This window comes from Cnephaeus nilssonii (genome assembly GCF_951640355.1).
Source record: "Cnephaeus nilssonii genome assembly, chromosome: 1".
Taxonomy (NCBI): Eukaryota; Metazoa; Chordata; class Mammalia; order Chiroptera; family Vespertilionidae; genus Cnephaeus; species Cnephaeus nilssonii.
This window is the reverse complement of record NC_137072.1, coordinates 116,778,092-116,794,553: the sequence shown is the minus strand read 5'-3', so window position 1 is coordinate 116,794,553 and position 16,462 is coordinate 116,778,092. Positions and strand designations below refer to the sequence as shown.

The 16,462-nt window shown below is 64.0% G+C and overlaps 2 protein-coding genes and 1 long non-coding RNA gene across 4 annotated transcripts in view; 2 read left to right on the top strand and 1 right to left on the bottom strand.

Annotated features, from left to right (window-relative positions):
- Window positions 1-893: 893 nt before the first annotated feature.
- Window positions 894-16,325, bottom strand: NOP14 (NOP14 nucleolar protein). The gene is made up of 18 exons (XM_079767641.1): window positions 15,902-16,325; window positions 13,325-13,459; window positions 12,748-12,889; window positions 12,011-12,150; window positions 11,529-11,660; window positions 10,641-10,763; window positions 10,226-10,357; window positions 9,692-9,965; window positions 8,750-8,880; window positions 8,283-8,368; window positions 7,429-7,564; window positions 5,558-5,659; window positions 5,016-5,169; window positions 3,719-3,878; window positions 2,904-3,051; window positions 1,635-1,753; window positions 1,337-1,492; window positions 894-1,245 (listed from the first exon to the last, which is right to left on the bottom strand). The coding sequence occupies exons 1-18, from the start codon at window positions 16,094-16,096 to the stop codon at window positions 1,146-1,148; spliced, it is 2,565 nt and encodes an 854-aa protein (XP_079623767.1). The 5' UTR covers window positions 16,097-16,325; the 3' UTR covers window positions 894-1,145.
- Window positions 1,388-7,288, top strand: LOC307097720. 2 transcript variants are annotated; one of them, XR_013813368.1, is made up of 6 exons: window positions 1,388-1,527; window positions 2,233-2,426; window positions 4,553-5,078; window positions 5,488-5,561; window positions 6,394-6,541; window positions 6,691-7,288. It is a non-coding gene; the product is annotated as an uncharacterized lncRNA (long non-coding RNA). The 2 variants fall into 2 exon arrangements; XR_013813369.1 differs by having other exon boundaries at window positions 6,299-6,541.
- Window positions 14,982-16,462, top strand: part of GRK4 (G protein-coupled receptor kinase 4) — a 46,747-nt gene continuing 45,266 nt past the window's right edge. The window contains exon 1 of the transcript XR_013813367.1: window positions 14,982-15,120. The gene's annotated coding sequence lies outside the window, so the exon portion shown is untranslated. The remainder of the gene's footprint in view (window positions 15,121-16,462) is intronic.

The following is a 16,462-nucleotide window of genomic DNA, read 5'->3' as shown; positions in this document are numbered from 1 at the left end:
GAACTGAACAAATGGGAGGGGATCCTAGTTCTGAAGTTCTTCCAAGCTGACGTGATGCAGCCCGCACCAGGCCATCAACCCCACACTCACCGCTTTATACTAAACCATGCGTGCACTGCGGGGCGGGGGGCGGGGTGGGCCCCTCACCTGGGCCTGCGCCCTCTCCAAGTCTGGGAGCCCTCGGGGAAGTCCAGTGGACACCCTTGGCACGCTGCTGGCCGAGCAGTGCCCGGTGGGAGCGCATTGCCCTGCTGGTCAGCGCACCATAGCCACCGCTGAGTTAATTTGCATATTAGCCTTTATTATATAGGATAGCCAAATCACGAAAATAGCAGTTTCACTTACGCCTAATGTACAGTCGTTCCACCTGCAACAAATGAAAACCCATTAGCTCTTTCCCCAAAGACTCGATGTCTCCCCTAAGGTACCTTTGGCTGATCTCCCCGCTGAGCCATGCTCCCCCTTTTGTAGCCTCTGACCTTCACACCTGAGACAGGTCACCTGCCTCAACAGGCCTCACATCAGATGGCAGGGGAGCCGGAGCTACGCAGTGTGTTCCTATCAAAAGGCTGAGAACAGCCCTCGTCTGGGCCTGGCCACGCCCGGGGGCCAGCCAACAGCACGCAGGCCTGCGTTCTCGGGAAGCTCCTGGCAGTGAAGGGGATGAGAACGCTGCTCTTTGACGTTTAACTTGCAAGTGTGTGACCTTAACCATAAACGCCATGTCTTCCAACCCATCCAGCCCTAACCTTCAGCTCCCGGGTCAGTGCGGACGTCCCCGCGGCCCAGCGCCCAGAACCGAGACTGGGCCCTCGAGCGCCAGGCAGACTGAATTAGGGACTGCCCGTCGGGCTGGGGTTGTGGGTGATTATTTCCTTCTCTGATTTCTAAAGTGTTTGCAAACTTGTTTACTTTGTAATTGAAAATACAGTTTACAATGTGAAATAACACTGCGTTCTAGTCACAAAGGCAAAAACGACCGCCAGTCCCCCCAGTCCTAGACCGTGACAGACAGGTTGGTCTGAACTCGATGGACCCAGAGGTTTAGTTCACAGCACGTGCTCTCAGGGAGCCGTTCCCAGGTCCAGAGCGCGTTCAGGAGACGCTGAAACGGGAACAGAAGTCCAGGAAAGACAAGAGAACATTTATTTTTTGAACTTTTTCCTCTTCAGAGCCTTCCATTCACCCTCCTGCTCGGCCAGGCTGTTGAAAAGCTGCTTCACTCTGCGCTTCCTCTCCGCATCCCTAAGAAGAAAGGCCAGCGGGTTAGTTTTGGGGGACGTGTGCGAGCAGGGGGTCCAGCCGCCAGGCCCCAGGCCCGCCGCGGCGGCCTCACCGTTCCATGATCTCCGAGAGCTGCATCCGGGCCAGGAACTGGTTGTCCTTGCGGATCTCCCGCACCGCGCCCTTGAACTCCCGCCGGTGCTTGTGGATCAGCCTCTTCCGCTCCTGCTCCTCCTTCGTGCTGCCCTGCTTCCTTCCAAACTCCAGCCTAGAGCAGAGCCAGCGAGTTGGCCCCGACTGCAGGTGGGCCCCCACCCACACCCTGACCCCTCGGGGGTAGGGGGTTATATTGGGGCTGCACCCACACCCTGGCCCTCCACGGAGGGCCCCGTGGCGGCGGCTGCACTCACACTTGGACTAGCCGGGGGGTGAACAGCTTCAGGGGTACAGGCTTGCTCCTCTCGCAGACCAGGGGCCGGTAGCGCCTCTCCTGGGCCTCCATGTCGGCCAGGGCGCCCCGACACAGCTCCTGCCCAGGAGACGTGCTGTGATGGCCGTGGTGCCTCCCCAGCTCCTCCAGGAGGCTCTGCAGCCTCAGAGGCGGCAGGGAGGGACCTGCCTACCCCCACCCAGCCCTTCCCTCATCTGCTAAGGAAAGGGTGGGGAATGTCTGGCCCTGCCAAGGGTGAGATAACAAAGTGTCTGACAAGCTGATGATGTCGTGTGGCCCGGGAACGATGGCCAGATGGCCCCTGGCAGGAGAAGGCTCCACCTGTGCTCACGGGGGGCCCTGAGGGAAGCGGCACCTTGCTGGCGGGGGGGGGGGGGGGGGGGGCTGCAGGCCCGAAGACCGAGTGCAGGGGTCCGACAGGCAGCCTGTGCTGCCAGCCCTCAGCCAAGGACGGGTTGTTTCCCAGAGAAGCCGGGCAGTGCCTGCGGCCGCCGCGCCAGGGCGGGCACAGAGCAGGACCCAGGCTTTGTGACCTGAGGTCACGTTCGTGCCAACAGGAAGAACCTGCGCCTGGCCTGCCCGGAGAGCTGGCCGAGCTCTGAGGAGCTCTCTAGCAGCCAGCCAGCTGATGTGCGCTCCTGCCTTTCCCTATGCGGCGCGGTGCGTCCGGAACGAGGCTTCCTGCTCCGCAGGCACAGCGCCCTGGCCCGCCTGAGGCCCACAGCCCCGGCTCCATGGGGACCACGCGCAGGTATGAGTGCAGTGCCCCGAGCTCACAGCCCCCCCCCCCCCCCCCCCCGCCTGCCTGAATCCGCAGGGCAGAGCCGGGTGCGCTTCAGCTAAGGGACGAGCCACCTCGTCCGCCTCCCGCAGGGGGACAGGATGTCCTCTCGGCCACTTCCTGGGGCAGAGGTGCGACAGCACGCGCTGGGGTGGCCATGCTGCGGAACGCAGTCCCCAAGCGAGGCTAGAGCATGTGGCCGGGAGGGATGGGCGCCAGGCCCCGGTGGGCAGTGGGGCCGTGACATGGCAGTTCTCGGCTTACACCCCGGTCAGCCCCCGGGCAGCAGCAGCTATTTCTCGGGTTCCTCAGCACTGACTTAGTTTCTCACTCGCAAACACAGTGAGTGCCCTTGACTTCCAGGGGTGCGGCCGAGGACCAAAGTGCCGCTAACCGGCCCGTCCCGGGAAGGGCTGAGCTGGCCGCGCCCTCGTGGGGGAGCCTCACCTGCATCTCGTGGGGGTGGCTGCCGCCGGCCAGGTGCTGCGCCAGGAGGGCTCTGAGGGGCCGCGTGATGTCGTGGAAGGCGGGCAGCGCGCCGTACATGAGCGCACAGCGCTTCACCAGAGCCAGACACACGGCCAGGCAGGACAGCCTGTGGGCGACAGGCAATGGTCGTGCAAGAATTCAAGCCAACACTCAACTCTGAACACGCCGCGTGGCCGCAGCCAACGAGGTTCCACAGCCGCCACGGCGCAGGGGAGCGGCCAGGCCGGGGGAGGCGGCCACCAGGAGCGGGCCCTGGGACGGTGTGATTACTGTTCACAAGGCCAAGCAGCCATGTTCTGGAAACAATGCTGTGGGAGGCAGTTCCCGGGAACAAGGCCGTCAGGACTCGGACAGACAGGCGGCCGACAGGCGCGAGAACGGCGCGCAGCCTCACCGCCAGGGAAACGCAAGCCCAGCCACGCGAGGCACCGCCTCCCACCTGCTGGGTGGCCACGGCGGCTACTCTCCAACAAAGCAAGCCCACGAGGCTGTGGGGGAGCTGGCCCCGTGGCTGCTGGGGGGACCCACACTGCGGCCCCTCGGAAGGTTAGTTTCTTCTTCCTGCTGCTCCTGCACGTGGAGCTGCTGGCTGTTTCCTGCACTGGCGTTGTTAGGGCATAAAAACGCAATTGGTTTTGCCAACTTTGTGCCCTGTGCTTGGTTAAGTTCAACGATTAGATCTAATAGCTTCTCCACGTAAGGTCCTGTCACCCGCGGAGATGACGTGGGCACCTCGAGGTCTGGGACCTGGGTGGCACTGGGCCCGCACGTACCTGGTGTGGTTGGCCTCCGTCTCGGTCTGGGTGTGCCGTGCGCTCGCCCAGTGGAGGGACAGGTTCCTCCTCTGCCACGTGGCCGCGTCGCCCTCGTCAGACACCACGAGCAGCTCCGAGTGCTTCCCCCGAGGTCTGAAAGGGGGCACCAGCGTGTAGCCTGGATTCCAAGGGGACAGGACAGAGGGCCTGAGGGTCAAGGCTCACTCTCACCAGCGCCCACTGTCCTCTCGCGGGAGGCAGGCCGTAAAGAACACCCCTGAGATGAATGAACTGGACTGAACATGAGACAGTGGTGACAAAGCAGAGGAGGACGAGGGGTCTGTCGGGAGTGCTGGGTGGGGGGCTGCAGAGTTCACCAGGTCAGAGGCCGTCCCACAGGCGAAGGCTGGGGAGGACCCTGTGGTGTGCAGGGCTCACCCGTCATCACCCAGAAGAGCACCGAGGCAGAGGGACTAGCGGGGGGCGGCTGGGTGCACGGAGAGGGGCGAGGGGCCACAGCAGCCACCCCGCTGCCTGGCCCGTGCCCAGTGCACCCTACACTCGCCCTGCCTGGCAGGTTCCAGGGGCAGGTGTGTCCCGAGCCCTGCCGCCCAGGAGCACGCGGCGTGGCGGCAGGGCAGCCACGGAGCAGCCGCGGGCAGGACCCAGGACCGTCACTGTGTCGGGGAAGAGCGAGAGGACAGTGGGCACTGAGCTCTGACAGGACCGAGCGAGGGGCGAGGCCGCCGGGCTCCCCGCAGGAGGGAAGCGGCGATGCCGGAGCTCGGGAGGGCGGGGAGGTGAGCAGAACAAACGGGGGACGCGCCCTCATCAGCACCTCTCCCAACCCAGGAGACGTAGACCACGCGGACGCGCTGCCACCGGACGTGCCGCGGAGCCCGGGCGCCAGCACGTGCTTGTTGCCACGTGAAAAGGAAGACGAACCCAGTGTGTGTCCCTTAACCCAAATGGGAGAACGTCATTTCACATCAGCGTACAGCCGAGACCGTGCTGGCCGAGGCGCGCTGCCTGGTGAATGTGACTTAGGGCACGTCTGTCAGACCCGCCACGTGCGGCTTCTGGCCACCGCGGGCAGGTGACGTCCCGATTGCTTCCACCCCCACCCCCAGCCCCAGCCCCACCCCCCCCTCCACCCCAGCCCCACCCCCACCCCCCCAGCAGAGGGTGCTCCTCTGGGCGGGAGGCTTCAGATGTCCGTCTTCTGCCCCCTCTCCCACGTCCCACACTTGCGACAGGAGGACGAATTCCTTTCAGCTTAACCCCCAGCACAACCCCTGCCGAAGCCCCCGCTCACCAGGGCCTGGCTGGCTGGGAGTCGCCATGTACAGGATGCCCAGGAGGAAGTTGACCAGCTCGGGTATGAACCTCTGCGACAGGGACACGTAGTCCAGGGACACGCAGCACACGAACAGGCCCTTCACCGCGTCCGGGAGGGACAGCACGGGGCACTGCAGAGGGAGGGCCCAGCGACGGTCAGGACCGCGATGGTCAGGACCCGGCCCGGACCCGGACCACCTGCCCCCCGGGGAGTGGGAGCCCGCACTCCTCCCGGGGCCGGAGTGTGCGGGGCCCGCGTGAGTGCCCGGCCCAGCCCGACCCGGAAGAAGGAACTATTTGGACATTTTAAGCCAAAAGGGGCACAGGACCCCTATCAGACCTGGAAAGGGGTTTTTTTCTCCGTCACCTGCACCCCGCCTGGGGCTGCTGAAGCAGGTGCTCGGGGAGCGGGGCCGTTTCTGACCTCAGCTCCCGCCTCCTCCCCACAGACGCTTTTGGATGAGCTGCTGTCCTACCTGACCAGGACCCCCTCACCACGGCTCTGGCAGAAGGACGTACCTTGGTAAGCAGCTGGCTCAGGCACACCAGCGCGGGCGTCACCACGGGGTGCCAGAGGTCAGAGGTTGGGAACAGCATCCCAGCAATTTTCAAGTAAATGAGCTGGAAGGAAAGTGGGACCACAAAGATTAAAGAGCGGAGACGCCGTTCCAAGTCCTGCCTCTAGCCCTAACGGGTTTGGCTCAGCGGAAGTCCTGCCTGTCCCCCTAATGGGTTTGGCTCAGCGGAAGTCCTGCCTGTCCCCCTAACCGGTTTGGCTCAGCGGAAGTCCTGCCTGTCCCCCTAACCGGTTTGGCTCAGCGGAAGTCCTGCCTGTCCCCCTAACCGGTTTGGCTCCGTGGAAGTCCTGCCTGTAGCCCTAACCGGTTTGGCTCCGTGGAAGTCCTGCCTGTACCCCTAACCGGTTTGCCTCCGTGGAAGTCCTGCCTGTACAAGGGGCAGGAGCAAAACGCGGTTGAACCTGGTCAGAGCAGTGACGCCCCTAGGGTCCCGCTGTGCTGCAGGCTCGTGGCCAGGGCAGGGCCCCACAGCAGCTGTCACACCGTCCCGGAGCCGGCCGTCCTGGGGCATCAAGCCCACGGCTGGGCCGAGGTCACAGCCCACTGCACCCACTGCCCTTTGTGCCTCGAGGCTCAGGGGAAGCAGCCCGAGGCTCGGCGCCCCGCCGGAGGGAAGCAGCCTCTTCCTGCGACAGCCTCACGGCACACGGGCAGAACCACAAGCCCCGCGTCCACCTTGCAGGACCCTCCTGAGGACCGGGCAGGGAGACCGAGGGCTGCTGGGCGAGGGAGCGGCAGGCTGTGCCCTCAACGCTCTCCTGGGCTCTGCCATGCCAGCTGAGTTCCCACCCGCTCTGCTCATCTCGGGACAAAGGGCTGAGCACAGCCCGCCGCTCACGGCAGTGTTTCCTGGAAGCTCCCGGGTCTCCCTCGTCAGGCACTGATGACCGCCGCAGGCCCAAGGACTGCAAACGTGTCCGAGCAGGTGAGGCGGCGGGCAGCACCCTGGCGCCGTGGGGCTGGAAGGGGCGCCGCCCGGCCCGCGGTGTCCCGGGAGGTGGGGAGCCGGTACCGTCTCCATGACAGGAAGCTGCCTCCTGCACGCTCCCAAGATGCATCTGTTTTGTCTTTCAGGGACCCCGGGTCAGGCACAGCCCGCAGCACCCGCCACGGGCACCCCTTACCGACGAGGGGGCCCGGCCCGCGGCTCAGACGAAGGGACGGGCTGAAGACCGGGCAGCCTGCGAGGCCTTGGTGCTCGGCCCCACAGCACTCTGGGCAGAAAGAGGCTCCGAGGAGGCAGACGGGGTCTCCCTGGCCAGGGCTCCAGGGACCACCCAGGGTGGACGTGGGGAAAGGAAGCTGGGTGAGGCTCACAGAACTGAAGTCTCCAGCAATGCCATGGACACTGGCTCGGACCCTACTTGGGGAGCCTGTTAGGGCCAGGAATGATAAGCCACAAACCCTGTAATTTAAGTTTCTGCTGATCATTGCTCATCCTTTCAACACCAACCCCAGAAAATGGAGTAACTGAGTGAGACTCACTAACATTGACAGCCGCCCACGGCTTCGTAAACTGTCCTCACGTCTCCCAGTGGCGCTCAGACACGGAGCAAAGCCAGCCCTCGGGCTCGGGTCTCCCTGGAAACCCGCTCCTCCATTTGCCTTAAAACCTCTGCCGTGGAGACTAAACATGCCCCGTTCACACGCAATCTCTTACGAACACGTTTCAGTTCACCATTAACGGACAGACCACCCCCAGGCCACCGGAGGGGACGGCCTCTCAGCGCCCCGCCGCTGTCTGTGGTGCTGGACAGCACCGGGCTCCTGGCAGCCGCAGGCCTGAGCCCGGGGAGACCGAGCCCCGCTTACCACGTCCAGCCCCGGGAATGTGGCCCGGCCCTTGGCCTCGATCGTCCCTTCCATCTCGTGCATGGCGTCTCGGAGCACAAACCTCACGGATTCGCTTGCGGCTTCAGGAAACATCTGGCAGAGGTTGTACAGCTGCCTGTTCGTCAGAAACACAGGTCCGTGCAGGGCTCCAGCGGGAAGGCGGCCCTCCTCCCCCGCACCCCGCCGTGCGTCACTGCCTACGGAGGCTGGAGCCAGAGCCGCGGGGACCCACCCCCTCCGACGGCGGCCTGGCTGCGATTGGCTTCATAATAACCCCTCTGACCGATGCTGTTCGCAAGGGGGGAGCATGTCCAATGTGCCCACCTGGCTGACCGGCTACGGTGCTTCCCCACAAACTCGCGACTCCGCCTCACGTCTGAAATGGCAGAGGCCGCTAGGCCACGCTCTCACTAACCTCCCACGTGGGAGACCCCCACGCCTGCCCCAGCCACCGCAGGGCCAGGTGGACAAGAGGGACATGCTTCTAACCAGAGCCCCAGGTCACAGGAGCCTGCCGGTTCCCCTGAGGCACAGACCTGCCCAGCACCACGTGCTCCAAACACCCTCAGCCACCCCAGCAGAGCATGATGGGTCGCTGGAGAACGAAAGCGAGTCAGCCATCCAATGCCAGGAGCAGACCCATCCCCCAGTCGCTCGAACTGCGGACACGCCCAGCTCTGGGGCAGGAGCAGCCGGCGGCCCGTCACGGGCTGTGGCGTGGCTGGCCCGGAGTCCCGTTTACCAGCCAGGCTGACCTTAACCCCCACATGGACTCTAACGGCTCTGAACAGGACCAAGCTGCTCAGCTCAGCCCACGCCACCGTTCTACTCACACAACCAACTTGTCGATCACTCTGAGATCTGGTGGGTCATTTGTAGCCAGTTCTCCAACGTATTCCAGAAGGAAGCCGAACAGTTTCTGGGGGACACGGGGGGAGCAGCTCAGTGCTGACCCGAAACGGACCCGGGGCAGACGCGCACGGCCCCCTCGGGCTGACGGGAGGGGCTCAGCGCGGCAGCAGGCACCCCGCACCGTCCTCAGAGGGAGGAGGCGCCACAGACTTCCCCGACGGGCTGGCCTGGCTGCTCGATGGCCACAGGAGGCCAACTCTCGGGTGACATGAGGGCCCCCGTGGGGGCCTTCTCCAGGCCTGCCGAGGGCTCCTGCCCCGCCCCCAACCCGGCAACAGCCACAGGGCCAGGCCACTCGGTGACCGGCAGCCCCAGCGCGCGGATCCCCGCAGCTCGGGGACGGCCCGATGCTCCCAGCACTGACCCCGGCGACCTGTCGCCAGCGTACCTCTAACTTGGCCTTGTTCCCCGCGGCGAGGCTGGGGTGGTGGCACTTCTGGATCCTCTCCACCACCAGCAGCTGCTCCTCCATGGACTTTCCCGTCAGCAAGCACTTGAGGTCCTCGGAGGACTCGGGAGCTGCCGAACACACACTCGCACTCACTGTTCGGCAGGAGAACGGCTCGTTTCGGGCACAGACGCAAACCCGAACCACGTAAGCGCCATTGCTTCTCGCTGTGGCGAGACAACGCGCCTTCTCTACAGAAACACGCCCTTCGCTGCATGTTGTGACATCGCAAACCCCCGTGTGTCCGGGTCAGGGGGGAGGCAGCTGGGCTCGTGGTGAGCCACCACCTGAGAACAGGCACCACGAGGAAGCTCCTCCATACCCGGCGCCGCGAGCCCAGCCGACAGAGGGGCGGAAGGGCCACGTGAGCGTAGCCGTGGCTCCTACCTGTCGGAGCCACTGCCACGGAGCCAGCCTCACGGCGAGCCCACCGTCCCCAGAAATGACCTGCAGTCACAGGACAAGGCGGGACTGCTGGCCAGAGTGGACGACTCTCCTGTGCGCTGGAGGGACACTGGCCTGTCTGATGCCGCTCAGCGGCCCCTCCCAGGTGAGCCCTGGTCCCCCAGGCCCGCCCTGGCTCTCTGTGCAGCCGCCTGCCCACCACAAAGGCTGACACTTAACAGTGGCACGAAGACACTGCTCCAGAAAGGTGTGTCTGCCGCCTCCTGTCTGTGGCCACGTAGCAAAGGCCCCACGGAGCCAGGACCTGGGTCAGGCCCCAGGCAACACCGGAGAGGCAGGAGGAGGACATGCCCGCCCGCCGGCCACGGCTCAGCCAGGAGAGCACGCTCGCCCCGCCCCCCACTGCATCCTCAGCGAGGCAGACTGATCGCCAGGATGGACTTGGCCCCGAGACCTAGGGAACCGACAGGAGGTTACCTGCAAACGTGTAGGGCAGCTCAGTCCTGGCAGCGTCTCGAGCTTCCTGACCACGGCCTGCTGACCTCCCCCGAGGCGGCTGCCGCGGCTCCTGCTCCGGCCGCTCGCTCTCCTCCTCGCTCTCCACACCGCATTCCAGGTCCGAGTGGCTGTCGGAGCCGCCGCTGTCCTCTGCATCCCCCTTCTCCTCTTCCTCCTCCTCCTCCTCCTCCTCCGAGTTCTCACCGTCACTGGCTTCCCCGCTTTGCTCTTCCTGGACGTTCATCTTTCCATCCTGGGAACAGGACACGGAACCCACAGGCGTGACGACCCGAGACGCGGTCAGAGCACTTGTTAGCAACCGAGTGAAAGCACGAGGAGATCGAGAGAGGGCAGCGCCACGATCGTCTGCCCAGCCTCGGCGCCTGGACGCCGTGAACACGCAGCACAGAGCCGCAGGGACCGCGTGGAGATTCAGTTCCCGCCTGAGAGGAACCTGGGAGTGAGACCCCACATGCGCCCTGACGCTCAGGACAAAGGGAAGGCAGCACGTACTTCGTAGGAGAGCAGACGCCGGTCATCCTTGTCCAGCACGAACCCGTCGTTTAAGTCGTCTGCAGACACGTGTGCAGGCCCCTTGCTGTCCGGGTCCTCGCCCGCCCCCAGCATCCTCCGCACCCGCTCTGCCTGCGCCGGAGAGAGGGCATGTGCGGGGCTGATGGGGAGGGCAAGCAGGGGTGTTACCTGAACTTTTTACTTTCACAATCAGAGCAAAAGACTTATTAAGAAAAGGTATTTACAGTAAAATACACATAAACTTCAAAGAGACTAAGAAGGTCCCACAGATTCCAGGAGCAGCTCACCCCCTCAGAACGAGGCAGGAAGGCCTGACAGGAAGGTCACAGCAGCCTCCCACGTGCCACCCCCCCACGCCGGGGCCCAGGCCACGGCACCGCCCCAGCGCCCGCACCTCCAGGCGCCGGAGCCGCTCCTGCTCCTCCTTGGCCAGCTCCTCTTCCGTCTTCATCCGGTCCGAGGGCTGCGCCTTCAGCTCGAAGCCCAGCTCCCGCACCACCCTGTCGTAGGCGTCAGGCTGGCAGAGAGGAAGGGTGCACCGTTGGTCTCCCTTTCAGAAGAGCGAGTGCCGGCCGCTCCCCGCACCCGTCGAGGCTGAGGCCAGCACGGGCGCGGTCTGCTCTCCTCAGCGGAAGCTGTGCTCGGCACCCAGGACACGTCTGGTCCCACAGGACTCTGCTCCTACACCTGCTGCCACAGAACTGAGCCCTGCCCTCCAGGCTTCGGCCCCAGCGAGAGCTCCGCTGCAGGGAACAGCAGCAAGGTGGCTCAGAGTCCCGACCGCCTGGCGACCAGGCGGAAGCCTGGCTGTTTCATAGAAACGAGCCCCATAAACACAAGCGGCTTTTTTTTTTTAACATTTGTATTGATTTTAGAGAGGAAGGGAGAGGGAGAGAGAGAAACATCAATGATGGGAGAGAATCATTTATCGGCTGCCTCCTGCACGCCCCCAACTGGGGATCGAGTCCGCAACCTGGGCATGTGCCCTGGACTGGAATTGAATCTGGGACCTTTTGTCGGCAGGCGGATGCTCTAACCACTGAGACAAACCAGCTAGGGCACGCATGCGGCTTTATCAACAACTTAGACTAAATTAACTTAATAAACATTGCAGTAATTTTTAGTCAATTTCCACCCTGATGTGAAATATCAGGTAACCTGACAAACTTCAACAGAAACTCGGGTCCTAACAGAAACGGGACCAGGACACCTGCGCCCCCTTTTCTGCGGAGAGAGATCAGGTCAGCAGCCGTCGCTGGGCGTGTGCTCCGCCCCTGCCCACCTGGGGTTTCTCCTGGGGTCTGCTCTGGGCCTGGGGCGCCCTGCGGGCCAGGAGGCTCTGGATCTCCCTCCAGTCGCGGTCCAGCTTCTCTGTGAGCTCCAGGGCGTCTTCCCGCTGGGCCTGCCTCTCCCGCTGGAAGAAGAGCAGAGGCACAGCATCACTGCGGCTCCCTCCGGGCCCTCGGCACTGAGCCGCACCCCCGTGTGGGCAGAAGGGCCACAGCGATAGGCACGGGTTTCCTGCTGTGCGCTGCTCGCTGTTGGTAAACGCCGTAGTGTCTGCGATCCTGCCACAGGCCACAGCCCTGGAACCAGCCCACCACAAGGCCCCGACCAGTGAGCCGCCTGCCGCCGATGCTCAGTGAACCCGGAGCTGAAGCAGGGCCGCCTTGGCTGCGTTCAGACGCAGGGGCACAGCGAGCCCGCAGGAGAAGCCCAGAGCCCCAGCGCACGACGGGGCCCCTCCCAGGCTGCGCAGCGCACCTTCTCCTGCTTCGACTTGGCGATGAGCTCCTCAATCAGCTCTTTGCGAGATCTGGGCCTCTCTGCCTCCGGGCCTGGCTGCTGGGAGGCCCTCTTCTGGGGGAGCTCTCCGCCCCCGAAATGGGCCGCCGTCAGCTCGGCTGCACACAGAGCAGAAGCAGAGCTGTGAAGCCCACCCCGTCTCCTCAGAGCGCTCACACCTGGGCTCACACTGTCCCTCTGAGCGCCCGGCTACAGTGAACTAGGGTGATGTTCAAATAAGGCAGGGCACTGCCCTGGCCGGTGTGGCTCTGGACAGAGCGTCAGCCCTGGGACTGAAGGGTCCCGGGTTCGATTCCAGTCAAGGGCACGTACCTGGGTTGCAGGCTCGATCCCTGGCCCTGTTGGGGTTCATGCGGGAGGCAACCAATCGGTGTTTCTCTTGCATCGATGTTTCTCTCCCCCCCTCCCTTCCACTCTCTCTGAAAACCAATGGAAACATACCCTCGGGGAAGGAGTAACAACAAAAAGACAGGGTGCTGACGCGCCTTCTCAGCCAACAGGAGCTCCGTCTCATCTACCGCCACCTGCGCCTGCCAGACACCTTCTTAAGGTTCTGGAGCGAACACAGGAGAACCCTGTTCTGTGCAGAATTTCTCGAGAGCTTTATGATCGGTGACACTTGTACCCAACCCTCTTCCAGGCGGCCAGGCGGCCAGACTACGGTGAGCAGACGCTGTCCCTGCTCCTGCCCTTACCAGACAGCGTTCCTCGCTCCTCAGGGTCGCTGTCACTGTCGACAATGTCATTCAGCTTTTCGATGTCTGCCAAAGACTGGCCGTAGTGAGTTAACTCCTCATCTTCGTTTAGGTTGTAGACGTTCCTTTTTTCATGGTGTCGCTGACAGAAGAGGAAAAGAGTCAGTTTCCTAAAACCCCACGTCCACTGACCAGCAGAACCCAGTTACTTCCTGTTGCTTGTGCGACGTGACAGGGCAGCCTCGGCAGCTTGAAGACCCTTCTGCGTCATCGGAGCCGCGGTGCAGATTCAAGCCGGGCCCAGGCCAGTCAGTCAACGGGCCCGGCACGGCCCGCGGGCCCTGCCCACCGGGAGTGACCCACCGGCCACTCGCTGTCCACCCACCGGGCTGGAGCCAGCGCTTGAGTGAAAACTCGAAGACACAGCCCCGCCGGGCCCGCTGGCTGCCGTACGGATCCACCAGCGGTGTCTGCAGCCGGCCCGCCCCTCCGGCCTCGCCAGCCTGGGCCCAGGACCCCAGACCCGCCCTCTGCACCAGCGGGCAAGTGCCCACAGGAGACGCCCCCGTCTCCGTACCTGCTGCTCCAGCGCGAACCTGCGCATCATCTTCTCCTCCGCGCTGAGGCTGCTGTTGTACTCCCCGAAGCGCTTGTCTACGAACACGTTGGACTTGTCCCTCTCCCTGTACTCCTTCAGCAACGTCTGGGTGCGCTGGGAACAGAGCGGCAATCACGCTGGGCGAGCTCGGACCCCAAAGGCGAAGTGCTCCCAGGGGACACCCCGGCGGCTCTCGTGCACTGGAGGTGACCCCGCACCGGCCATTCTGTCTTCGAGCCACTGGCACCAGCAGCCCAATAACAGGGCCAGTCTGCCGGCTGGAGACGGGCCGTTGCTCCTCGGACCCCAGGGGACCCTGCAGGGCGCCCGACACTGAGGCTTACGGAGAAGCAGAGCCGAGCACTCAGAGGTCACTGTCAGGCTCAGAAGCTGGCGGAGCGGAGGCCCCAGCCGAGAGGAAGGGAAATTCGCAACAAGGAGCTGACAGGAAGCCTTAGGTCAGGTCTGACATGACCAGGGACGGCACAGACTGTGGCAGCGTGCTTCCTCCTCGCTTGTTACATACACACGTTTATTTGTATGTAAGTCAATCCTGTTACTCGCGTGTCCGTGTGTTAAGTCTGCCTGCCTGCTGGAGCTTATTTGTAACCTCAAATCAATACTTGCAGCACTTCTGTGGTCACTCACTGACGCGTGCACGAGGCCTAGGGCGAGCAGCCCAGAGTGTGGGCTCCAAATCCCACCAGCTCCACTTCCAGCCGGGGCTCGGAGGCAGCCCGGCTCTGCCCGGGCCCCACCTGCGAAAGGGAGGCCAGGGTGGTCCTGACTCAGGCTGCCAAGCGTTAGGAGCAGCTGGCCAGGCAGCGGAGGCTGTGCAGTAAGCACCGAGTCTGGGCTGGGTCCCAGCTACAGGACGCCTTGTCGGGACAGCCCATTCACTTCCAGGCACCGTCACACACGCAAGCCTGCCTCGCCGGCCACTGCCCCTCCGCACAAACCGTGACCTAACTCAACTGGACGCCTGCGCCCTGCCAGACAGCTCTGAGCCCTGGACCTCACGCTCCGGGACGCTCCCCTCCACGGGCAGCCACTGGGAGCCCCAAGCACCAGGTTCTGGTTCCTTCGAATGCTTGTTTGTCCGGTGGGCCAAGCCCTGGGGGATCCGGAGGAATCTTGTCCCCGGCAGAGGAGGGAGACCTGCCGGGGCTAGAGGCCGAGCACCCTCCTGGAATCTGGCTGGGGGGGGGAGGGGGGGGCTTGGGCACCTCTGGGAGATTTGGGGGGATAAAACAGGTCTTTTTGGACAAACTGAGTTGCAAAAGGCAAAACAAGGACAAGAGGTCGGTCCAGATTGTGAAGGCGCCTGCGGCGGCGAGCTGACAAGTGTCCGAGTACTGGCATTTAAGGACACGGCTGTGCCGAGCGCACAGTCCACTCCGTTCTCACAGCCACCCCGAGGCTGTGCCAGGGTCCCACTTCAGAAATAAGGAAACCGAGGCGCAAATGAACACAAACGTGTCTGTGTCGGAGCCCACACGCCCCAACCTGGGGACCCGGACTCTGTGGGGAGTCTCGTCTGCTGCTCCCACTGCCAGCCCCTGCAGCGGGATGACACCGGATTCCAATAGGAGATCCACTGGGTCGCACAGGGTGACAGAATACAGACTGTGCCCCTGGAGGCAGAGGCCTAGTCTCCATTCATCTATCTCATCTCCCAGCAGCCAGAACAGAACTTCAATGGAAGTGCTCCGAGGCTCATCAAGGCTTCACAGACAGAACTGGGTGCAAGCCGCAGCCCCTAGCCACTGTGCAAGGTGAGGAAACTCACTTGTCCTCCTGGGCCTTTCCCACCAACCTGCTAACGTGTCTTCCTCAGCGGCCAGACTAGTTCAACAGGCCAGCGAACAGGTCCCAGAAACCACAGGGCGCCCCGGGCCGTGAGAGGTGCAGCATACTCCGGCCGGCATGGAAGCTATGGCTCGTCCCACAGAAGGCCGCACGTCCCCTACCAGGCCAGGGACAAGTGGTGTGCGTCCAGGGAGAGGGACAACCACGCATAAACACCTACTGAGCACCCTGTGTGAGCCCCTGGCCTGTGAGGACAAGGCCGTGGTCCCTCAGCCCGGAGAGCGCAGTCTGCGCAGATGCCAGCAGCAGAGGGAGTTGGAAAAGGGGTCACACGGTGCTGGGTCTCCAGGGAGGGGCAGTTTCCAGGGGAAGGTCACCCAGCCCACGCACACGCAGAGGCACGAAGAGAAACGCGGTCTAACTGGTGGAGGATGTCCAGCTGTGCCCGCGCTGTCCCCAGGACGGTCAATGCACACACTGGATGCTCCCAGCTGCCCAGGATGTAGGTATTGCTATGATCTCCATTTTACAGACGAGGAAACTGAGGCACAGAGAAATAGCATACCAAGGGCAAGCCAGAGTGAGGCTCCAGCACCGGCAGGCCGGCTCCCGAGTCTGTGCTGCTCGGGGAAGAGTACGGAAAACCGCGCTGGGGAGCGTGGTGGTCCCCGAGCGGGGTCCCGCGGCCGGCGGGGCGTTAGGGGTCCCTGGCAGGCGGGCCGCGCTCCCGAGGGGCACCGCCCTTACCTTCTGGATGGCCCGCGCGCGCGACACCCCGGGCAGTCCCACATCGTGGCGCGTCTTCCTGCCCAGAACCTGGAACTTCTGCCTGTTGACTTTCACTTCGAACGGGTTGGAGTTGGGCCTGGCCCGGCCGCCCCGCGCTCCCGCCGGGGCTCCGGGGGCCTTGGGGCGCGCCCCGGTCGCCCTGGCCTTCCCCATGGCCAACCCTCGCCGCACCCCAAGGCGCTCGACTCCGCACGGCTTGGGAGACCCGGAGAGGGCGAGCCCACGGCCCAGCACAGCCGGCGGAGAGCGGGTCCCTTCCGGAGACACGTGCCGGGATCAGGGAGCCTCCCCCGCCCTGGTGTCGCGATAACTGAGCCGGGGACCAAGAGACTCGTCCGGCTCAGCCTACTCGCTAGTAGGCGGAGCGACTACAACTCCCAGCAGGCCACGCTCTTCCGGCGCGCAGCTTCCGCTCTGCGCAGGGACTTCTGGGAGCCGTAGTGCCCCGCGGGGCGCCGCAGCCGCCTCAGGTGGGGGCGAGGGGGCGCTGGAGCTCCGCCCTCCGGGAGCCGTTAGCGG